Below are 17,132 nucleotides of genomic sequence, written 5' to 3'. Positions count from 1 at the left end.
GGCCCTCAATGTAGCCAAAGCCAACACACCTTGCCCTTTTGTGCTCCTATTTTGCTCTGTCAGCCCCTGTGATCTTCAGAGCCCAAACTGTGCTCTTGCCCCGTTGCCTCTGGGGGTAATGGGCTTAATTCTTATAGGGGCCTTCTGAGGAGCTCTGTGGAATGGACACAGAATTTTACCCCCAGCCATGGAAAAAGTGAATATTTACGTACTAGCTCTTCTCCCTCTTGGTCCAGAGTTATCTCAGGCAGTTAATTCCCTTGTACTCCCAGGTATGGGCATGCCTCAGACTGGCTGACTGGGTTCTTACTGGCATCTCATGGAGGAGGACGCATAGGGCAGAAAGTGGGTGGTGTGCTGTGCAGCTGAGGTGAAGTATTGTCACGTCACACCTGCAGGCAAATGAGAGCTGCAGCAGCAACTGGAGTAAAAAGATGGGCCAAGGGGAAGTGAGGCACACACAAGAGGTATACTGTTTCCTCATCCACTCCATGTACTGCTTGGATCTGTGCACACATTGAATCTAATCTGCAGTGTATCATTCAGGGTGGTAGTCAGGTACAGTCTTAACCGGAGGGTTAGTGGAACAAGCTACAGTCTACACAGTTGTGACTGGTCTGAGGCCCTAGCTGATAATCTTCATCTACCCCTACCATGCTGTGGATTTCCCTTCTCTTGGCCATAACTTTTGTAGATCTACGCTGCTTGCCTGAGTCACCAAGGACCTTCATTTCCAAAGGCCAGAACCTTAGTTACTCTAGCATCATCAGGCCTTTGTTGCAGCAACTGCCTGTTTACAATTGTCACTGGACATGAAAGCTCCAAGATAAGCCAGTGAATCCCCTTGGTGCCAGTCATATCCCTTTCTGCCCCCGTTGTGTAGCTGCAACCCTAGCTCCTTGTAATCAAGGTCACTTAGTGCTGCCAGTGTGAAAACTTTTTTTTTTTCTTTTTGCTGTTTCCCAGGTACAAATGGCCAGGAGATAGTCATAGCTTCAAATTAAAGTGAAATCCTGTTATACTATGATTTATAATAAATATATATTCGGTCTTGGTTTCTGGCACAAAGCTTCTAAAACCCTTGGGATTTCCTAAGTGATGAAACAGATAAAGGTATCTTTTGTTATATTAATAGGTGAGTTTTGGGCCACACCTAAGGATGGGGGCTGGCTGCCTGGAGAACCAATCATGTGATTAGAGAGTTGGAACTTTCAGTCCCACCCCTCCTTACCTTTATATCCCTGCTCTGCTACTTACTGGTGAAGTGACCTGGAATGTATTTAAATTCTGTGTTTCCTTATCTTTAAAATGGATAGACTAGTAAAACTTACATTGTTATTAAACTCATTGTTTAATGAGTTATTACTTATAAAATATTTAGTGGCATACATTCAGGTCTCAGTGAGTGTTTACTATTATTATTATTTTTTGGCTGCATCAGGTCTTCATTGCTGCACGTGGGCTTTCTCTAGATGCGGTGAGTGGGGGCTACTCTTTGTGGTGCACAGGCTTCTCATTGCGTGGCTTCTGTTGTTGCAGAGCACGGGCTCTAGGCGTGCGGGCTTCAGTAGTTGTGGCTCACGGGCTCTAGAGTGCAGGCTCAGTAGTTGTGGCGCACAGGCTTAGTTGCTCCACGGCATGTGGGATCTTCCTGGACCAGGGCTTGAACCCGCTTCCCCTGCATTGGCAGGCGGATTCTTAAACACTGCGCCACCAGGGAAGCCTCTATTATTATTTTTAAACCTAATTAATGAAAATGTTTTAATTTGCATTTCATTTATTATTGAAGGATAACTTTTTTCATATATTTTTGTCCATTTATGTTTATTTTGTTATTGCTCAAATCCACTGCCCAATTTTTCTGATGTAAAACGTCTTTTTTTCCTAATGATTTTAATACTTAAACAAGGTAAATTAAAGATATTAATCCTTGGGCTTTCCTGGTGGTGCAGTGGTTAATCTGCCTGCAATGCAGGGGACATGGGTTTGAGCCCTGGTCCGGGAAGATCCCACATGCCTCGGAGCGACTAAGCCCATGTGCCACAATTACTGAGCCCGCATGCTGCAACTACTGCAGCCCATGCGCCTAGAGCCCACACTTCACAACAAGAGAAGCCACCGCGATGAGAAGCCCGCTCACCGCAACGAAGAGTAGCCCCCGCTCGCTGCAACTGGAGAAAGCCCATGCAGCAACGAAGACCCAACACAGCCAAAAATAAAGTTTTTTAAAAAAGATATTAATCCTTGATTATACCAATCTTCTTTCCTCGAGAGTTGTTTTAGTACACCTCAGTACAGGAAAAACATTTGCAGTATATCTTTTGTGTCTAAACTTTGAAAGAAGGCAATACCCAGAGAGGCATAGGCAGAATTTTTTAAACAAACCCTTTTTTAACATAGAGAATTATTGAGCAATGAGTTAAGAGTTTAATCAATTTCAAAAGATTTTTCATCACCATGAACAATGCCCCAAATCACACTCAGAAGTGATCTGGTGAGAACACCAATTACACCTCATCTGAGGTGTTGCCATCTCAGTGCTGCCATTTGTCTGACTGATGCTGCTAGGGGCACTGGGCACAGAAGCCCACACCGGTAATCTGCTTCTGTTGGCCCAAGAAATCAAGTTTGTTACCAGTACAGCCGCTGGAAAGAGTTCCTCAAGGCCGCTGTATCTTCCCATCACTTGCTCCTAAGTCCAGGGTATCTGATTGGCTGAGCCCAGGTTATGTGCGTGAGTTCTAGCTGCAAGGGAGACTGAGAAAGCAAACATGTAGTATGTTCAGCTCTAAAGCAGGTAAGGAATTCCCAGACATAAAGTGGTTCAAATGCTGCGCATCCAAAAAATGTTAGTTCTATACTGAGGAAGGTAACCAGGAACAAGATCATAAAGCCTTTATCACAGGTAAGGAATTTAGACTTCAACCTGATGACAGTGGGAGCCTTTGAAGGTGTTAAGCAGGAGTAACCTTATTGAATTTGCACTCCTGGAAGATCCTTCTGGATCCTGGAGGAACATCTTGGGGTAGGAGAGGCTGGAGGATGACTAATAACCAGGCTGTTGTAAGACTTCAGGCCAGAAATTATTTTCAATTTTTGAGACAGCTCTCAGTGCAGAACAAAGCAGCCCCTGCCGATCCCAGGATGACTCATTTAGATGTGAACTTGTCGAAAGCTTTATGAAAGTCTAAATATATTATCTCTATTAGTTCCCCTTTAGGCACATGCATGAGGAGCCAGTGTTCTTAATAATTCCTTTTCCTTGTATGACATCCCTTCCTCTCTCTGGAACAATATTCCTTCTCTAACAGGCTGGTTTGTTTAAGTACTATGTCCTTTTACCCTTTATTATGGATCCTGCCTGGCGAAAAAGATTATTCATGCTCTGATCAAAATCCCCTGGGTCCAGTCCCTGATTTATTTTTCTTTTTCTTCTTTCTCACACCTGGCACACAGTCTTCTCATAACTTTGGGGAAGATACAGGGTATTGATTATCTCTACAATCTTCAGGATCGTTGATGGGGTATTTGAAGAGATTAGAGATCTGAACAAGAAACTGTCTTGATCAAATATGTGTGATTTAAAAATACGAACAGCACTTTAAAATTAGTAAAAACATAATCCTATGAAAACATTCAAAGATTCTGAATTTTCGAAGCTTCCGGTGCCACCTTCTACCTTTGTGTGAACAAACAATTTTATCATGTTTCTATTATAGGACCTATTTGTACCTATAACTATGACTGTAATACATCTGATAGTTCCCTCTCTGGCTACCTTGTTTACTGCCATTTCTCTAGCTGAGCTAGAGGTGACTCCTGCTGATAACCACTGTGGCCTGAACAGTGTCATCTACCTGGAGACTCTTTATCATCCCAAGAAGGTGCAGTGAGCATCAATCTTATGGCCAAGTTTCAGGATTTATAGGATTAAAGTCAAGCTGAAAGTCTGACATCTGATCTCTGAATGTCCCTGGAGATGGATGGCTGGTGAAACATCTGAGATTTCTGGAGCTCCCCACATCCACTCTTCTTTCAGTTCCTTGAACCCACGAGGCTTTTTCTTGGAATGCTCCTTTTCCCCAGCCCACCCCAGCCCAGCCCTACTCTTCCAATGACTTGCTCCTTCCTATCCTTTAGGTCTGGCCTAATGTCACTTTTTCAATGAAGAACTTCCTCTCTAAAGAAAGATCTCCCCATCCCACCTCTCATTCCCATCTCAGTTCCTATTTGTTTTCTTCTTTGCCTGTTTCACAATTTGTAATTATATTGTTTGTGTATTTTGTCTCCCTGTCTAGAATGTAAACTCTGTAAGGGCCAGGACCATGTCTATCTCCTTGATGACCTTGTAGGACTGACAGATTTAGCAAATAAAAATACAGGCATATCAGTTAAATTTGAATTTCAGATAAACTACGAATAATTTTTTAGTATAAGTATATCCAAATAATGCACAGGACATATTTATACTAAAAATTATTTGTGATTTATCTGAAATTCAAATGTAATTGGGTATGTTGTATTTTATCTGGCAACCCTAGTTCCTAGGCCCTGACACATAGCTGACTCTCATTACACATTGTTAAATAAAAATTTGGTAGCAGCAAAATTTGGCAACCAAGTGGGGGAAATGTGTTAAAACTACAGAACTAAAGTAGTGAGAAATACTGCTTCCCATACCTTTCTGTTCTGTTGCCTGTCTTCTCACTCTAGGAGAACCTAATCTCCTGGTCCAATCTCATGGACTTCCATTCCTGGGCACCACAGGTCTGCCTCATCAAGGCCTGATTATGACCAACTGCCACTTTCACAGAACATCAGCAAGTATTTATTGAGTAATTAAGCTGACAGAACTTTCCAAATACATCTCTATAAATGTTTGAGTTCCTTGACTGTGAAAAAGTAAGTTCTCATTTTAACCAACCTCCTCCCCCAATACTGCCAAAGAGCATGAGATTCTAAAGGAAATCACACAAATCCATTTTCAATTATGGTAGCAATGCTCTAGTCTCAATTAGTTCCTGCAGGGTTCCTGGAATTGGGGGTGAAGTGGCTCTTGAGAGGTTCCCAGCACTTGTAGTAGTTCTCATCCAAACAATTAGAGGTCTTCAGCCCCCACTTGGTGACGGCCATACTTAGAGAAGACTCAAACATAAATGCCTGTAGGGAATGAGGATGGGGACAAGAAAGAAGAAGTGAGGTGGATAATAAAACACATTTGATTAGATGTCAAGAGAGACGATATGAGTAGGTAGAATCTTTGAATAATAAATCATGTGTGCTAGCACGGTGAGGAGAAAAACTCAAGCCTTGGGTTCTGGCTCTGGCCCTACTACTTATAAGTGGGTAGTAGCTTGTGCACGATCCTTAACTTCTCTGACACTCAAGTTTCATTCTGTAAAATGGAACTGGACACGTAAGCATCACATTGTCCTTGTAGCATCATGGAGCTAAATTTGCTAGATCCAAGGGCAGAGGTGGGAGAGTCCTAGGAATATTCTTCTCAGGGGCCATTACTGTGGCTATGTCCATGTGAGGGAGAACATACTTCCCATTTTGCAGATGAGGAAACTAAGGTTCAGAGCTGGGAAATGACTGTCTAAGGTGATAGTGGTAAGAAATCATAGAGCTGGGATTTGAACCTTTCTTGTGCAGGACTCTGACCAAGAGATAGGCTGGGAAAAGGAAAAGAAGGAAAAGAGAGAGTGAGGAGGAGGAGATGGGAAGAAGGGAGCAGGAACGTCTGTAGCACTTTTAAAAGTCCTGTCCCAGAAGGTTCTGAATGGTGGATGTTCTGCTATGTTCAGGCAGGTTTCATCTGCAACAGAAAGAATATACAAGTGCCCTGTGCATCCTACACATTCCAGCTTCACCTATTGCTGATTTTCCGACTCACTATGGCTTAAAAAAAAAGAAAACCCTACAATTCTTATGTGCTCATGTTGCTGGAAATTTAAAAAATATACATGGACAAAAGGAAGATAAAAATTCTCTTTGTGCCACAACTCAGAGAACCCATGTTAATGTCTGGTGTCTAATATACATTAACTTCTTTTTGCCTAAAACAATGGAGAGGGACTTCCCTGGTGGTCCAGTGGGTAAGACTCTGCGCTCCCAATGCAGGGGGCCTGGGTTTGATCCCTGGTCGGGGAACTAGATTCCCTCATGCATGCCACAGCTAAGAGTCTGCACGCTGCTACTAAGAAGTGCGCATGCCGCAACTAAAGATCTCACATGCTGCTACGAAGATCCCATGTGCCGCAATTAAGACCAGGAGCAGCCAAAATAAATAAATAACAAACAAATAAATAAAATAATAAATAAATACATATTAAAAAAATAAAACAATGGAGTTGATTGTCTCTGCCTGACTTCCCGTGACAGGCTTGATATGAGGACCAAACAAGATCATATGGAGGTGTTGTGCACATTATAAAGCACTATTCAGATATAAAGGTCATTATTAAGGCCATAATTATTGTTGTCTCTTTGCTGACTACTTCTTAGGAGCCTTGCTGTCTGACTGGAGTAACAAAACTCCATCCCAGCTGAGTTATGAAGACAGTATTATAAAGTTAATTTATTCCAAAGTGGTATAAGGATAAGGCATATGGATGAGCCTGGATCCAAATTATGTAATGGGAAATGGTGAGGGAGACCCAGTTAGGTCTAGTAAAGTGTTGGACCCTCCTTTGCCAGGCAGTCTGGGCTCCCCTCCATAGGAGAGCTCCTTCTCACTAGAGCTCCAAGCCCTAGACATTCCCCAAAATCTTGCTCCTCATAGAAACAGCCCAGGCCTGTGCCTCACTGTTGCAAAAGCACTGCTCCCTGGTAACACTATCCAAAGCCAAGTTGGGCACTGAAAGTTACTAAGTGGTAACTCTGGGGTAGCCTGTGAACTTCCAGGAACTTTCAGAGGTAATAGCTTAAGATTATCAATATTTCATAGAGCTCTCGCACAGAGATGAAGGGGTTCTACAGAAACTCTGCAGAGGCCCTTGCAAGGGGAAATGGAGCCGAGGTCCAGCAGATGGGACTCGCACCCTGCCTCTGCAGATCAGCTCCATCAACTATGGTCCTCAAGTTGGAACTGCAAGTAAACTGCGTTGGCAGAGGGACAGATAAGCTCTCTGATTAGGTAGTTTGCAAGCTGGGCATGGAGTCAGGCAGGTCTGTGCTATCGATTTTAAAGTCAGGTGGCACTGAAGGCATTTGTTTAAAACTGTAAAGCAAATTTACATATGATTTAGCAAAAAATTACTCCTTGTGGTCCATAAACTAGAATGCAAAATAAAATGAAATCAAGTACCGCAACCAACTGCAATTGTGTTCAGCCTCAGTGTTTACAGCGTGACACAGGAGGAATACAAAACAGGTTTTAAATCCCATCAGCTTCATCCCATGCCAAAGGAGAGCAAAAGAAAATGAGAAAACAGCTGAGAACTGCTGCTCACAATCTCTGACTATAGTCAGGCAAAGGTTTCCTTGACCTTCCCGGGCTTGAGAAACTAGCTAAAGGTGACATCCTGTATCCCCTGTTCCTGTGGCTCTAGAAGATTACTTCAAAAAGCAGGAGATGACTCTGAGACAGAGCATATATACAGCCGGGTGCATACAGATAAGGGAAGACTCCTCACATAGTATTAAAAATATCCCCCCTTATATTTGAACAGTGCTGTACAGTCAGCAGGATTAAATCACAGCCACTGGCTGGGTTGGATGCCCTACCTATTCTACAGATGGAGAAAATGAAGCACAGAGAAGTTAAGTGACTTACTCAAGGTCACACAGGAACCAAGAGCTAAATTTGAACCCAGGTCTGACTCCAAGTACAATACAAACTCTTTTTACCCTACCACATCAGGAGTCTAGTATATACACTGGGATGCGTGCATACACACATGGGAACATACACATAGACACTCACTCTCCTCTCCTGACTCCTTGTTTGTGACTTTGGAAAAATAAAAAATAGCCTCTCAACAAGGTTGGGGACCCCAGAGGCCACTAGAGCCTCACATCTAACTTGCTTACCATCATGCCATCAGCAATCCTCTCAGGTGCCAGCTTGGCTTTACTGGCCTTCTCAAAGCAGTCAGCATCAGGCCCATGGGGCGTCATTGGGCTGTGCAGGCTGCCTCCCCCTGGCAGGAACCCACCTTGCTTTGCCTCATAGTGACCTTTGATGAGTCCCATGAATTCACTCATGCAGTTCCCTGGGAAGGTTGAAACAGTATTATTTTTATTATCCCAGGCAAGGCCCGAAAACACCAAGACCTCTAAAACATTATTTCCACAGAATGTCAAGAAGATAGAAAATCTGATAAATTTCATAGAAATAATAAAGAATATAGATAGACAGGAAAACAACTGCAAAACATTCATTAGTGTGGAATTCTTGGTAGGCAAAGATCTACTCCATGGCCGTGTGGATTATCAGAGGTCTTAAGTTCCACTGCCTGGATGAAATTATGCTAGATCTAAAGAAAATCAGGGCCCAGACAAGAATTTTAATACTAATCAACATGCAAATCATAATAAAGAAGGGGTGTACTCCATCATCTAGGCTTACAAGCCCCATATAAAAATTATCCTCTTTCTCAGATCTGAATCCCTTCCCAAATAGCCTCACAGTCATACAGGGTATCACCATATTTCTGGTTACCAAATTAGAAAATTGAAGTGATGTGTGTGTGTGTGTGTGTGTGTGTGTGTGTGTGTGTGTGTGTGTGTGTGTGTTGATGGAAATGTGATGTAATGGAAAGAACCCTGGACTTGGAGGCCGTTAACAAATAATAATCTGTGTGAAAAAACCTTATCTATAAAAACTAATCCATAAATACTATATATTCTAACAAATATCTTCTATATCTGAATCTAATATCATCTTATTCTTTCATTCTCCAAAATGCTTCTTAGATTCATTCTTTTTCCATTGACATTCTCTTCATAGAATCTGAAAATCTTAATATTGGAAAGTACCCCTACTTCTACTCAAAACAGAAATATTCTGTGTATCATTCCTGACAGATTACCTTCTGGGCTCTGCCTGCATGCCTCCTGTGAATGGAAGCGCTCTACTCAACAAAGGAACCTATCATATTACTGAAGACTCTGGGTGTTAGAAAGTTCTCCCAAGTTAAATGGAAATTTGCTTTCATATAAGTTAAGTATACTGGTCCCAGTTGTGCCTCCAGAATCAACAAAATTTGACAAAAAACACCATGTTTCCGCTTTTTCAATCTTATGTTTCTGTTGAAACAAAGCTCTTTATCTAGAGCAAGAATTAAAGAAATATAACACCTCGGTGAAAATCTACCCATCTATCTATCCATCCACTCATCTGTCCATTCCCTACCCTATCCATCTGCCTATCCGTCCATCCAGCATATATGGACACTGTGCTAAGTACTGTGATAGAAATGAGTAAGAAACAGCCTCTTTAAAGTTCTTCATAGTCATAGTCATAGTCTGTCTCATGAGAGTGCTGAGAGTGCAAATCTTGGACAGAAAAGATTTGGCATTGGCAACCCATGCAAAGCCAAACATTTGACATGATAAATGCTCCACCCCCTTCCTTACATGTGAATATAGCCAAGTCCCAAAATACTTGTGGAACTGCCTAAGCAGCCATACCCATCTTGCCCAGAAAACAAAATGTTGCTGCAGGCCCCTGCAGAAAAGGTAAGACCCAGATCATAGCTCTACTTGTTTCTCCATGAAGCAGAAATAGAGGAAAAGAAGCAACTGTAAGCATAAAGTGTCTATATTTTAAAAGCAGTTCTGTTCATGACTTAAATATTCTGTCACACTCCTTGATCTAGTATGTATCCTCAGGGTCACCTTCATGGCTTAATTTTGAGAAGAGAGCAAGACAGAATTCAACTTTGATCTGAATATGAATTTAGGTAGCAATGATTTGGTGATGACATTTCTACATCATTTTCTGTATTTCAAAGGACACTGGGAAGTGTCCTTTGGGACACTGGGAAGGTAGACCTTGCCTTTTTGATTAATGCTGAATCCAGTTGACTAAGGTGCATTAAGATGACTGGAGGTGGGCTTCCCTGGTGGCACAGTGGTTAAGAATCCACCTGCCAACACAGAGCACACGGGTTTGAGCCCTGGTCCAGGAAGATCCCACATGCCATGGAGCAACTAAGCCCGTGTGCCACAACTATTGAGCCTGCTCTCTAGAGCCCACGAGCCACAACTACTGAGCCCGCACGCCACAACTACTGAAGCTCGTGCACCTAGAGCCCATGGTCTGCAACAAGAGAAGCCACCACAATGAGAAGCACGCACACCACAAGGAAAAGTAGCCCCCGCTCGCCGCAAGTAGAGAAAGCCCGCGTACCGCAACTAGAGAAAGCCTGAGCGCAGCAACGAAGACCCAATGCAGCCAAAAATAAATAAATAAATAAATTTATTTAAAAAAAAAAGATGACTGGAGGCAATATTTCTACAGAAATCATTCTCCACTTCTGTAAAGTCACATCAAAGTGGCAAAGATTTTGATTACTGTTAAAGCATTATTTTTAATATCTCTGGTAAAAATAATTTCTAACTCAGGGTTCTGGGGTTTTTCCAACTAACTCAGGGCAACCATACCTCTCTGAGATTTATCTATCCTGGGCCAAACTTATTTGAGAGTCTTTAAAAAATATTAGAAGAGGCATTTCATGAGGCCATTTGTTTCAGGCAGTCTGAATTACAAACTAAAATCAAGCAGTGGACTGAGAGCTGTAGCACAGGAGTGAACCTGGGTGGGGAGACAAGCCCCAGGCCAGCATTTCTCAACATGTGGTCTGTAGACCTCCTGCATCAGAAACCCCTGACTTGCTACTTCAAAACACAGATTCTGAGGTTCCATCTCAACACCAACTAATTAAACTCTCTGAGAGTGGACCCACGGGAAAATTTTTTTTAAAAAAAGTCATTCTAAGTGGTTTTTATATCCCCTAATGCTCTTAAAGTGTGGTTCCTGGAACAGTTGCATCAGCATCCCGAGGGAACTTGGTATAAATGCAAATTCTCAGGTCCTACCCTGGACGTTCTGAAGCAGAAATTCTGAGGGTGGGACCCAGGAATCTGCGTTTTAACAAGCCCTCCAGATGACACTGACACATGCTAAAATTTGAAAACCGCTACCTCAGGCACAAAGAGCAGCCTCCATATAAGAACTATGTGAAATAGTGAAGTATCAAGGATTAGTATGTGACATACAGGCTATAATCCAGAGCAATTCTCTTGCCTTGACAACAGGCCCTCTAGGGGACTAATTTCCAGGAGGAGAACAGTTGGGACCTGTAATGGGCTTGATATTCTTTAGAAAGGACATAGTTTGTTACATCTCTATTCACAAAGTATCTGGTGTCCTTGAAGTGTTAACCAGTTGCGTCCTTTTCAGATGATATCGCCTGAGAAAGGTGATGCTGACATTTGACCATGAAGTGACCTTCTTCCATTCTGAGGGCCTTTGTTCTCCACCCTCTACAAATGCCCAAATTGCTCATTTAGTCACTGTTGTATCCTGTTAAAGTGCTGGCACCTGGGTACATATAGAGAGGCGCCTCAGAGACAGAAAGCCCTGAGGTTAACTAAAGAAAGGGGTTTGTTTTTTAGAATGTTCCAGCTGACATGCACCTCAGAGTCTTTCCAGAACTCTATGTACAAAAATGCAATCTCCAGGAAGTAGAATTGTGCGTTGACATTTAGGTTGGGTTTATAGCTAGCTACTGCACAATTAAAAATGCCAGCTTCATTAAGTACAGCCATGAGGTACCTTATTCATTCTTGGCGATGCATTCACTTATTAAATAAATATTTATTAGATGCATATCATGCACTGGGCACGGATATGCTAGGCATATCCGTTAGTGCCCTTGACTATCTGGTCTGGCATCGGACTGCCTTCATTAAATCCTGACTCCACCACTTAACTAGCTGTGAGGCCTTGAGCAAGTTACTTAATCCTTCACAGCTCAGTTTCATCTCTGAAAAAAAAAAAGCGGCGGGGGTGGAGGCAGATAATGATACTACCTACCTTTCACAACTGTTATGAGGATTGAATGGGTTAATACTTTTAAAGAGCCATAGGAAATTGTCAATAAGTGTTCACAGTAAGTAAAAACAGTATTAATAAAATGAAAAAAAATCATAGATTTGGTAAGTTCTGTTCTAGACAGCAACTGCTTTGCAGAAACTGCTTCCAGAATAGGATCCATCCCCTAGTGTGGACTGCAATCTGCTTTACCCCTCCAATTATTATTGGAGAAGGCACATTTTATTGGCTCTTGAACCAGACTTAGATAAAGAACTTTCCCAAAACAGCAAACTAACCAACAACATCCCACGGTTCCTCCTCCCTTTACACCTAAAATGTAAAGAAACATCTTGCTTCATCCTTTACCAGCCTATGTGCCATTCTTCAGGGCCAGAGGAACCGGGCTCTAGGCATTACACAGTTGTTTCCTTCTCAGAGTCAACACGCCACTGCCATCCCCACACAAGTTGTGGCGTTTAAGTAGCTAAAATTTTGGGGGAGCAGCACTGGGCCTGGGGAGGCAGGCTTTGAACTCCAGCCAGGGAAGGGCGTCCAAAAACACCTCTGGCAGCGTTCCCCATGGGTAATGCTCACCATTCTGCCGTCTCTTCGGTTTTCAAATGTAACTTGGCAAAAGACTTACTGTGGTAATAAGGAGGCCTGAAGGTCTTATCAGCAACTCCCCATCGCGGTGGGAAGATGACAAAATCAGCGATGGCCACTCCGGGGCGGACAGACTTGGCAGTCAATACCGTGAAAATGGATGGGTCCTGTGAAAGAAAGGACAAGGAAAGCCTGAAGACACGAGGAAAGGGAGGTGACTGAACAATGACACACATCACCCATGCATGAAGGGGTTTTTGAGTGAAACTGTAATTTCTGATCAAACCACAGGCCAGGCTAAGAAGTCTGGGCTTGTCATCGAGGTGTAGTAATCACTCATCTGACTTTCCCCTCTTGCTGTGCTTGAAGCAAAATGAATTAACACCAGCTAAGGAGATTCTGAGCAGATTTTTCACCCTGCTGAGCCCTCATTTCATGTAAGTACTACCCTGTGGGTCTGACAACAAGCAGTGCACGCCTCCCAACCTCAGGTCAGAGTGACCAGAGCTGGGATGTGCTGCAGGGAGCTCTTGGCAGAAGGGGTGCTCAGAGTAAGGTGGAAATAGAAATAAAATAATATCCAAGGGTTGGTATAGATGTAGGATGTGCATCTCTCTGGAGGAATCATAGAGACTCCAGACGGTATCCTCATTGCTTTCTTACCCTCGTTTGACTCTCCGGTCTAAAATGCATCACTCATCTGGCTGGTGGTAGTGTAGGGGAAAAGGGAATAGGTGGGGGGACAATATTATGATTTATCAAGAACTTTAGAATCCTTCGGTGGAAAGACTGAGATTCAACTTAATGGCAATCAATGATCATGTTTGCTTTCAGATGCCACATGAGGGTCTGGGATTCAAAGATGATTGAGCACTACTCCTTGCCCTTTAGAATCATTAGTGGTGGTGGTGTGTGTTTGTGAGGGGGACTGAAGGAGTAATAAAACAAGTGCATGAGTAATGAATCACAGCAAGGTGCCAAGGGCAATCTAGCTTTACAAATAGAGAGCCAAGGGGGTACAGAGTGCCTATCTCTACTGAGAGGATCAGGGAAGGCTTCAAAGGGGAGGTGACATTTGAGGTAGGACCTGAAGAATGAAAGGAGAAAGAAAGAAAAAGAGAGGGAAGGAGGGAGGGAAGGAAGGAAGGAAGGAAGAAAGGAAGGAGGGAGGGAAGGAAGGAAGGAAGGTAGGAAGGGAAGGAAAGGAAGGAAAAGGCAAAAAGTCATTTTAAGCACAGAAAACAGGAAAGATCAAAATGCACAGAGATTTTGTTAAGAGGCAAGAGAGCTAAAGCCCAGAGTGCACTGGCAAAAGGGAGAGGGGCAAGAGGTGGTACTGGGAAATGAGCCCAGGGCCAGATGGCGAAGACCATCAGATACCATGCTTCAGAGCTCAGACTTAATCCTAAACCACAGGGAGCCTGCAAAGGTTTTCTAATGTTGTGATAGAATGATCAGGTCTGAATTTTGGGAAAACAACTATAGCAGCAGTACAGAGGAGATTGGGCATGTGTAAATGCAAGTCAAAAAACGCTTTATGCTGTGAAAATGAACACTTCTTCATCTGTCATGAGAAATGATCTGAAACTGTTAAAGAAAAGGTAGCAAAGCTCAAATAAAGCTCTATCAGTGTCTCAGGATCCTTTTTCTTGCTGCTTTGGGCATGATGCCTCATTTTCTTTTCCCTTTTGATTTTATTAAGTGTTGCTGCTCTTCAGAAGGGTAGTTTTGGGCCCCTAGAGGTAAGCTGAACTGGCTCAGAGTAATATTTCTGTCTCTGGTTCTCTCGCTTCTGCTCTAATTACCCCTCCAGCTTGTGGGTTAAGTTAATCTATTATGCAAAGTGAACTTTCCCCCAGGATCTCAGAAGTAGCACTTTATCAAGAATGTGGGGCCTTGGGGGCCTGCACTGTAGGCTGGGGACCTATTTGTAGTCCGCTGATTGACTGAAAAATATGACCGAGCTCATAATCTAGAATTTCTTTGGTTTAAATTCAAGCACTGAACATTATGAGTAACTTTAGAAGAGGGCTGTCTGTTCCATCATGGCTAAAAAGAGCCGGGAGTGGAGGCACTGGAGTGGGCAGCCAGAGCAAGCAGACTCTTGGTATTTATGAGCAGGACAGAGAACTTTCCAAATCCAGAAATGTTCCTTCCTCACCACTCCATCACTAACATTAGCACTGGTTTTCTTTTGGGGATATATTTTCCAGGAAGAAACCAAGTTTTTAGCCATGTAGGAGAGTTCCTGTGAATACTCTGTAGAGAACTGAGCTGTATTGCAGGGTGAGTGCTGAGCGTCTAGCCTGGATCGCCCTCTAGCTATGTTATTTACTCCTTCACTGGAGCCTTGCAGGAGATGATTCAAATTCCTGTCACAGTGACAGTGACAAATGACTAAATCTCGGGCTTCCAAGGGTGACACTGGTAGTGTTAAATCTGTGAATGTCAGGGGTCTACTGTGGACCCCTCCCACCTACGGGTGTCCTCTCCCCAGGGCCCCTTTGTGGGCCAGACTTACTGCGTGGTCAAAGGCCACTGAGTTGATGACCATGAAGTTCTCCAAGTTGTACTTGTAGGGCGTATAATTCCCATGCCAGGCCACAACATTGAACGGGGAGACATCCTGATTAACAACAACAACAAAAAGGCAGGAAAGGGTGATTTTAGCATGTAATGCTTTTGTAGCTATGATTCCTCAGTTTGTACTTGGCATTACTGTCTCTTTTTTGATTTGATTCTGTTCTCATCATTTAATAATACCATCTTTGGGAAAAATATCACCCTGAATCATCTTGTGGTTGCTTCACAGTCTCTCAAACTGTCCTCACTATGCCGCTAACCCTAGTCTTCCAGTTCATAAGCTGCAGCTGCTTCTGATCACATGTGCAGCACAAGCACAGCACATGCTCCAAGCAGTGCCTTTTCAACAATTTTAACACAATTGTGAGAATCTGTGGATGCCAGCAATTCTTTGACAATCTGGGCCACCGTCTGGGTTTCCAGTGCTGAGGGCAGGCACTTGGCTGTGACTGCTCTCTAGCTAACTGCTGCCCAGAGGAGATTCTGGTATATTCAGTGCCTGGGTTGGTGAGTGCAGGAAGGCTAGAAGGTCTCTAAGAGTTCCAGCCCTAGGGACTTAAGATTTCAGAGCAATCCTAAGGTGATGCTTCTTGGGTCTGCCCTGGGGTAGAGAGGATCAGTGTTCTGTTATAGGAAGGCAGTTAGGCTAGGGAGTCCAGGTGATACAGTCTATGTAGGTCAGCCTCCCAGGGCACAGATCATGGCAGAGATGGGAGAATGGATCAGTGGGGCTCACACAGAGAATAACCCGCACAGAGTCCATTTGGAAAGTGGAAACCCATGGAGCTGCTGGCTACCTCTAGAATGGTGATCCTCTATCAAATGTATGTCAAATATAATACAGGGAATAGTCACTTAAAAACGAATGTGAATGGCACGATTTTGTTCCTTTTTATGGCTAAGTAGTATTCCATTGTATATATGTACCACATCTTCTTTATCGCCATTTGCAGAGACATGGATGGACCTAGAGACTATCACACAGAGTGAAGTAAGTTGGAAAGAGGAAAAAAAATATCGTATATTAACACATATATGTGGAATTTAGAACAATGGTACAGATGAACCTATTTGCAAAGCAGAAATAGAGACACAGAGGTAGAGAACAAACATATGGACACCAAGGGGTTGGGGGGTGGGATGGACTGGGAGATTGGGATTGACGTATGTACACTACTATGTACGAAGTAGATGGCTGGTGAGTGCCTACTGTATAGCACAGGAAAAAAAAAATGAATGTGATTTCCACACTGCATCCCCAGAGGTCATCATTTTTGCCAGGCTGGAGTAGTAGCTCAGCACCTGCATTTTAAACAAGGCCTTTCCTGAGAATTTCTGATGCAGGTGGTCGCTGAACCACATTTTAAGAAATCCTGATCCAGAGAATATGAGGGTGACTATGTGTCAATGAGGGTGACAATGAACCCTCAGGAGTTAATTTTAAACGCCAAACTAGTTGGTCTCTGCTGGTTAGCATACCTTCTAGATGCTGTCCAAAGAAAATAACATACCTTAGCAAAATATAAGCAATAAGTTAAATGGGCAAAAAATAAAGCAAATGAATAATAGTAAACAGAAGAGATATTTGGATTATTTTTACTGTATGGTTACTTTATTCTACTATATTATATATCTAGTATATGAAATAATAATGTATTATATTATAGATTATATATTGTTATTTTTATTATTATCTATGCCTTTGCTTATCTCCTGAGTTTACCAGGCTGGTGCTATAAACGAAGTCAAACTAACTGAGTTCTGCTTGTTTTCTATCAATCGTTGCTTGTATTTGAAAATATGGCGACCATTGTTGAATATAAGTCTTAGATGAACTGCTATTAACTCATTTCCCTTTTCAGAACATATTGCCCTGCCTGTATATTATGTTTCCCCCACC

General features: G+C 42.8%; 1 protein-coding gene across 1 annotated transcript in view; it reads right to left on the bottom strand.

Moving 5' to 3' along the window:
* Positions 1 to 4,810: 4,810 nt before the first annotated feature.
* HGD (homogentisate 1,2-dioxygenase) overlaps positions 4,811 to 17,132 on the bottom strand; it is a 45,448-nt gene continuing 33,126 nt past the window's right edge. The window contains exons 11-14 of the mRNA XM_007104842.2: positions 15,171 to 15,275; positions 12,690 to 12,816; positions 8,035 to 8,216; positions 4,811 to 5,160 (exon numbers count right to left, since the gene is read on the bottom strand). Coding sequence (XP_007104904.2) covers positions 5,011 to 5,160; positions 8,035 to 8,216; positions 12,690 to 12,816; positions 15,171 to 15,275 — 564 coding nt within the window. The 3' untranslated portion in view covers positions 4,811 to 5,010. The remainder of the gene's footprint in view (positions 5,161 to 8,034; positions 8,217 to 12,689; positions 12,817 to 15,170; positions 15,276 to 17,132) is intronic.

This window comes from Physeter macrocephalus, chromosome 1 (assembly GCF_002837175.3).
Source record: "Physeter macrocephalus isolate SW-GA chromosome 1, ASM283717v5, whole genome shotgun sequence".
Lineage (NCBI taxonomy): Eukaryota > Metazoa > Chordata > Mammalia > Artiodactyla > Physeteridae > Physeter > Physeter macrocephalus.
This window is presented reverse-complemented; position numbering and strand designations above follow the sequence as displayed.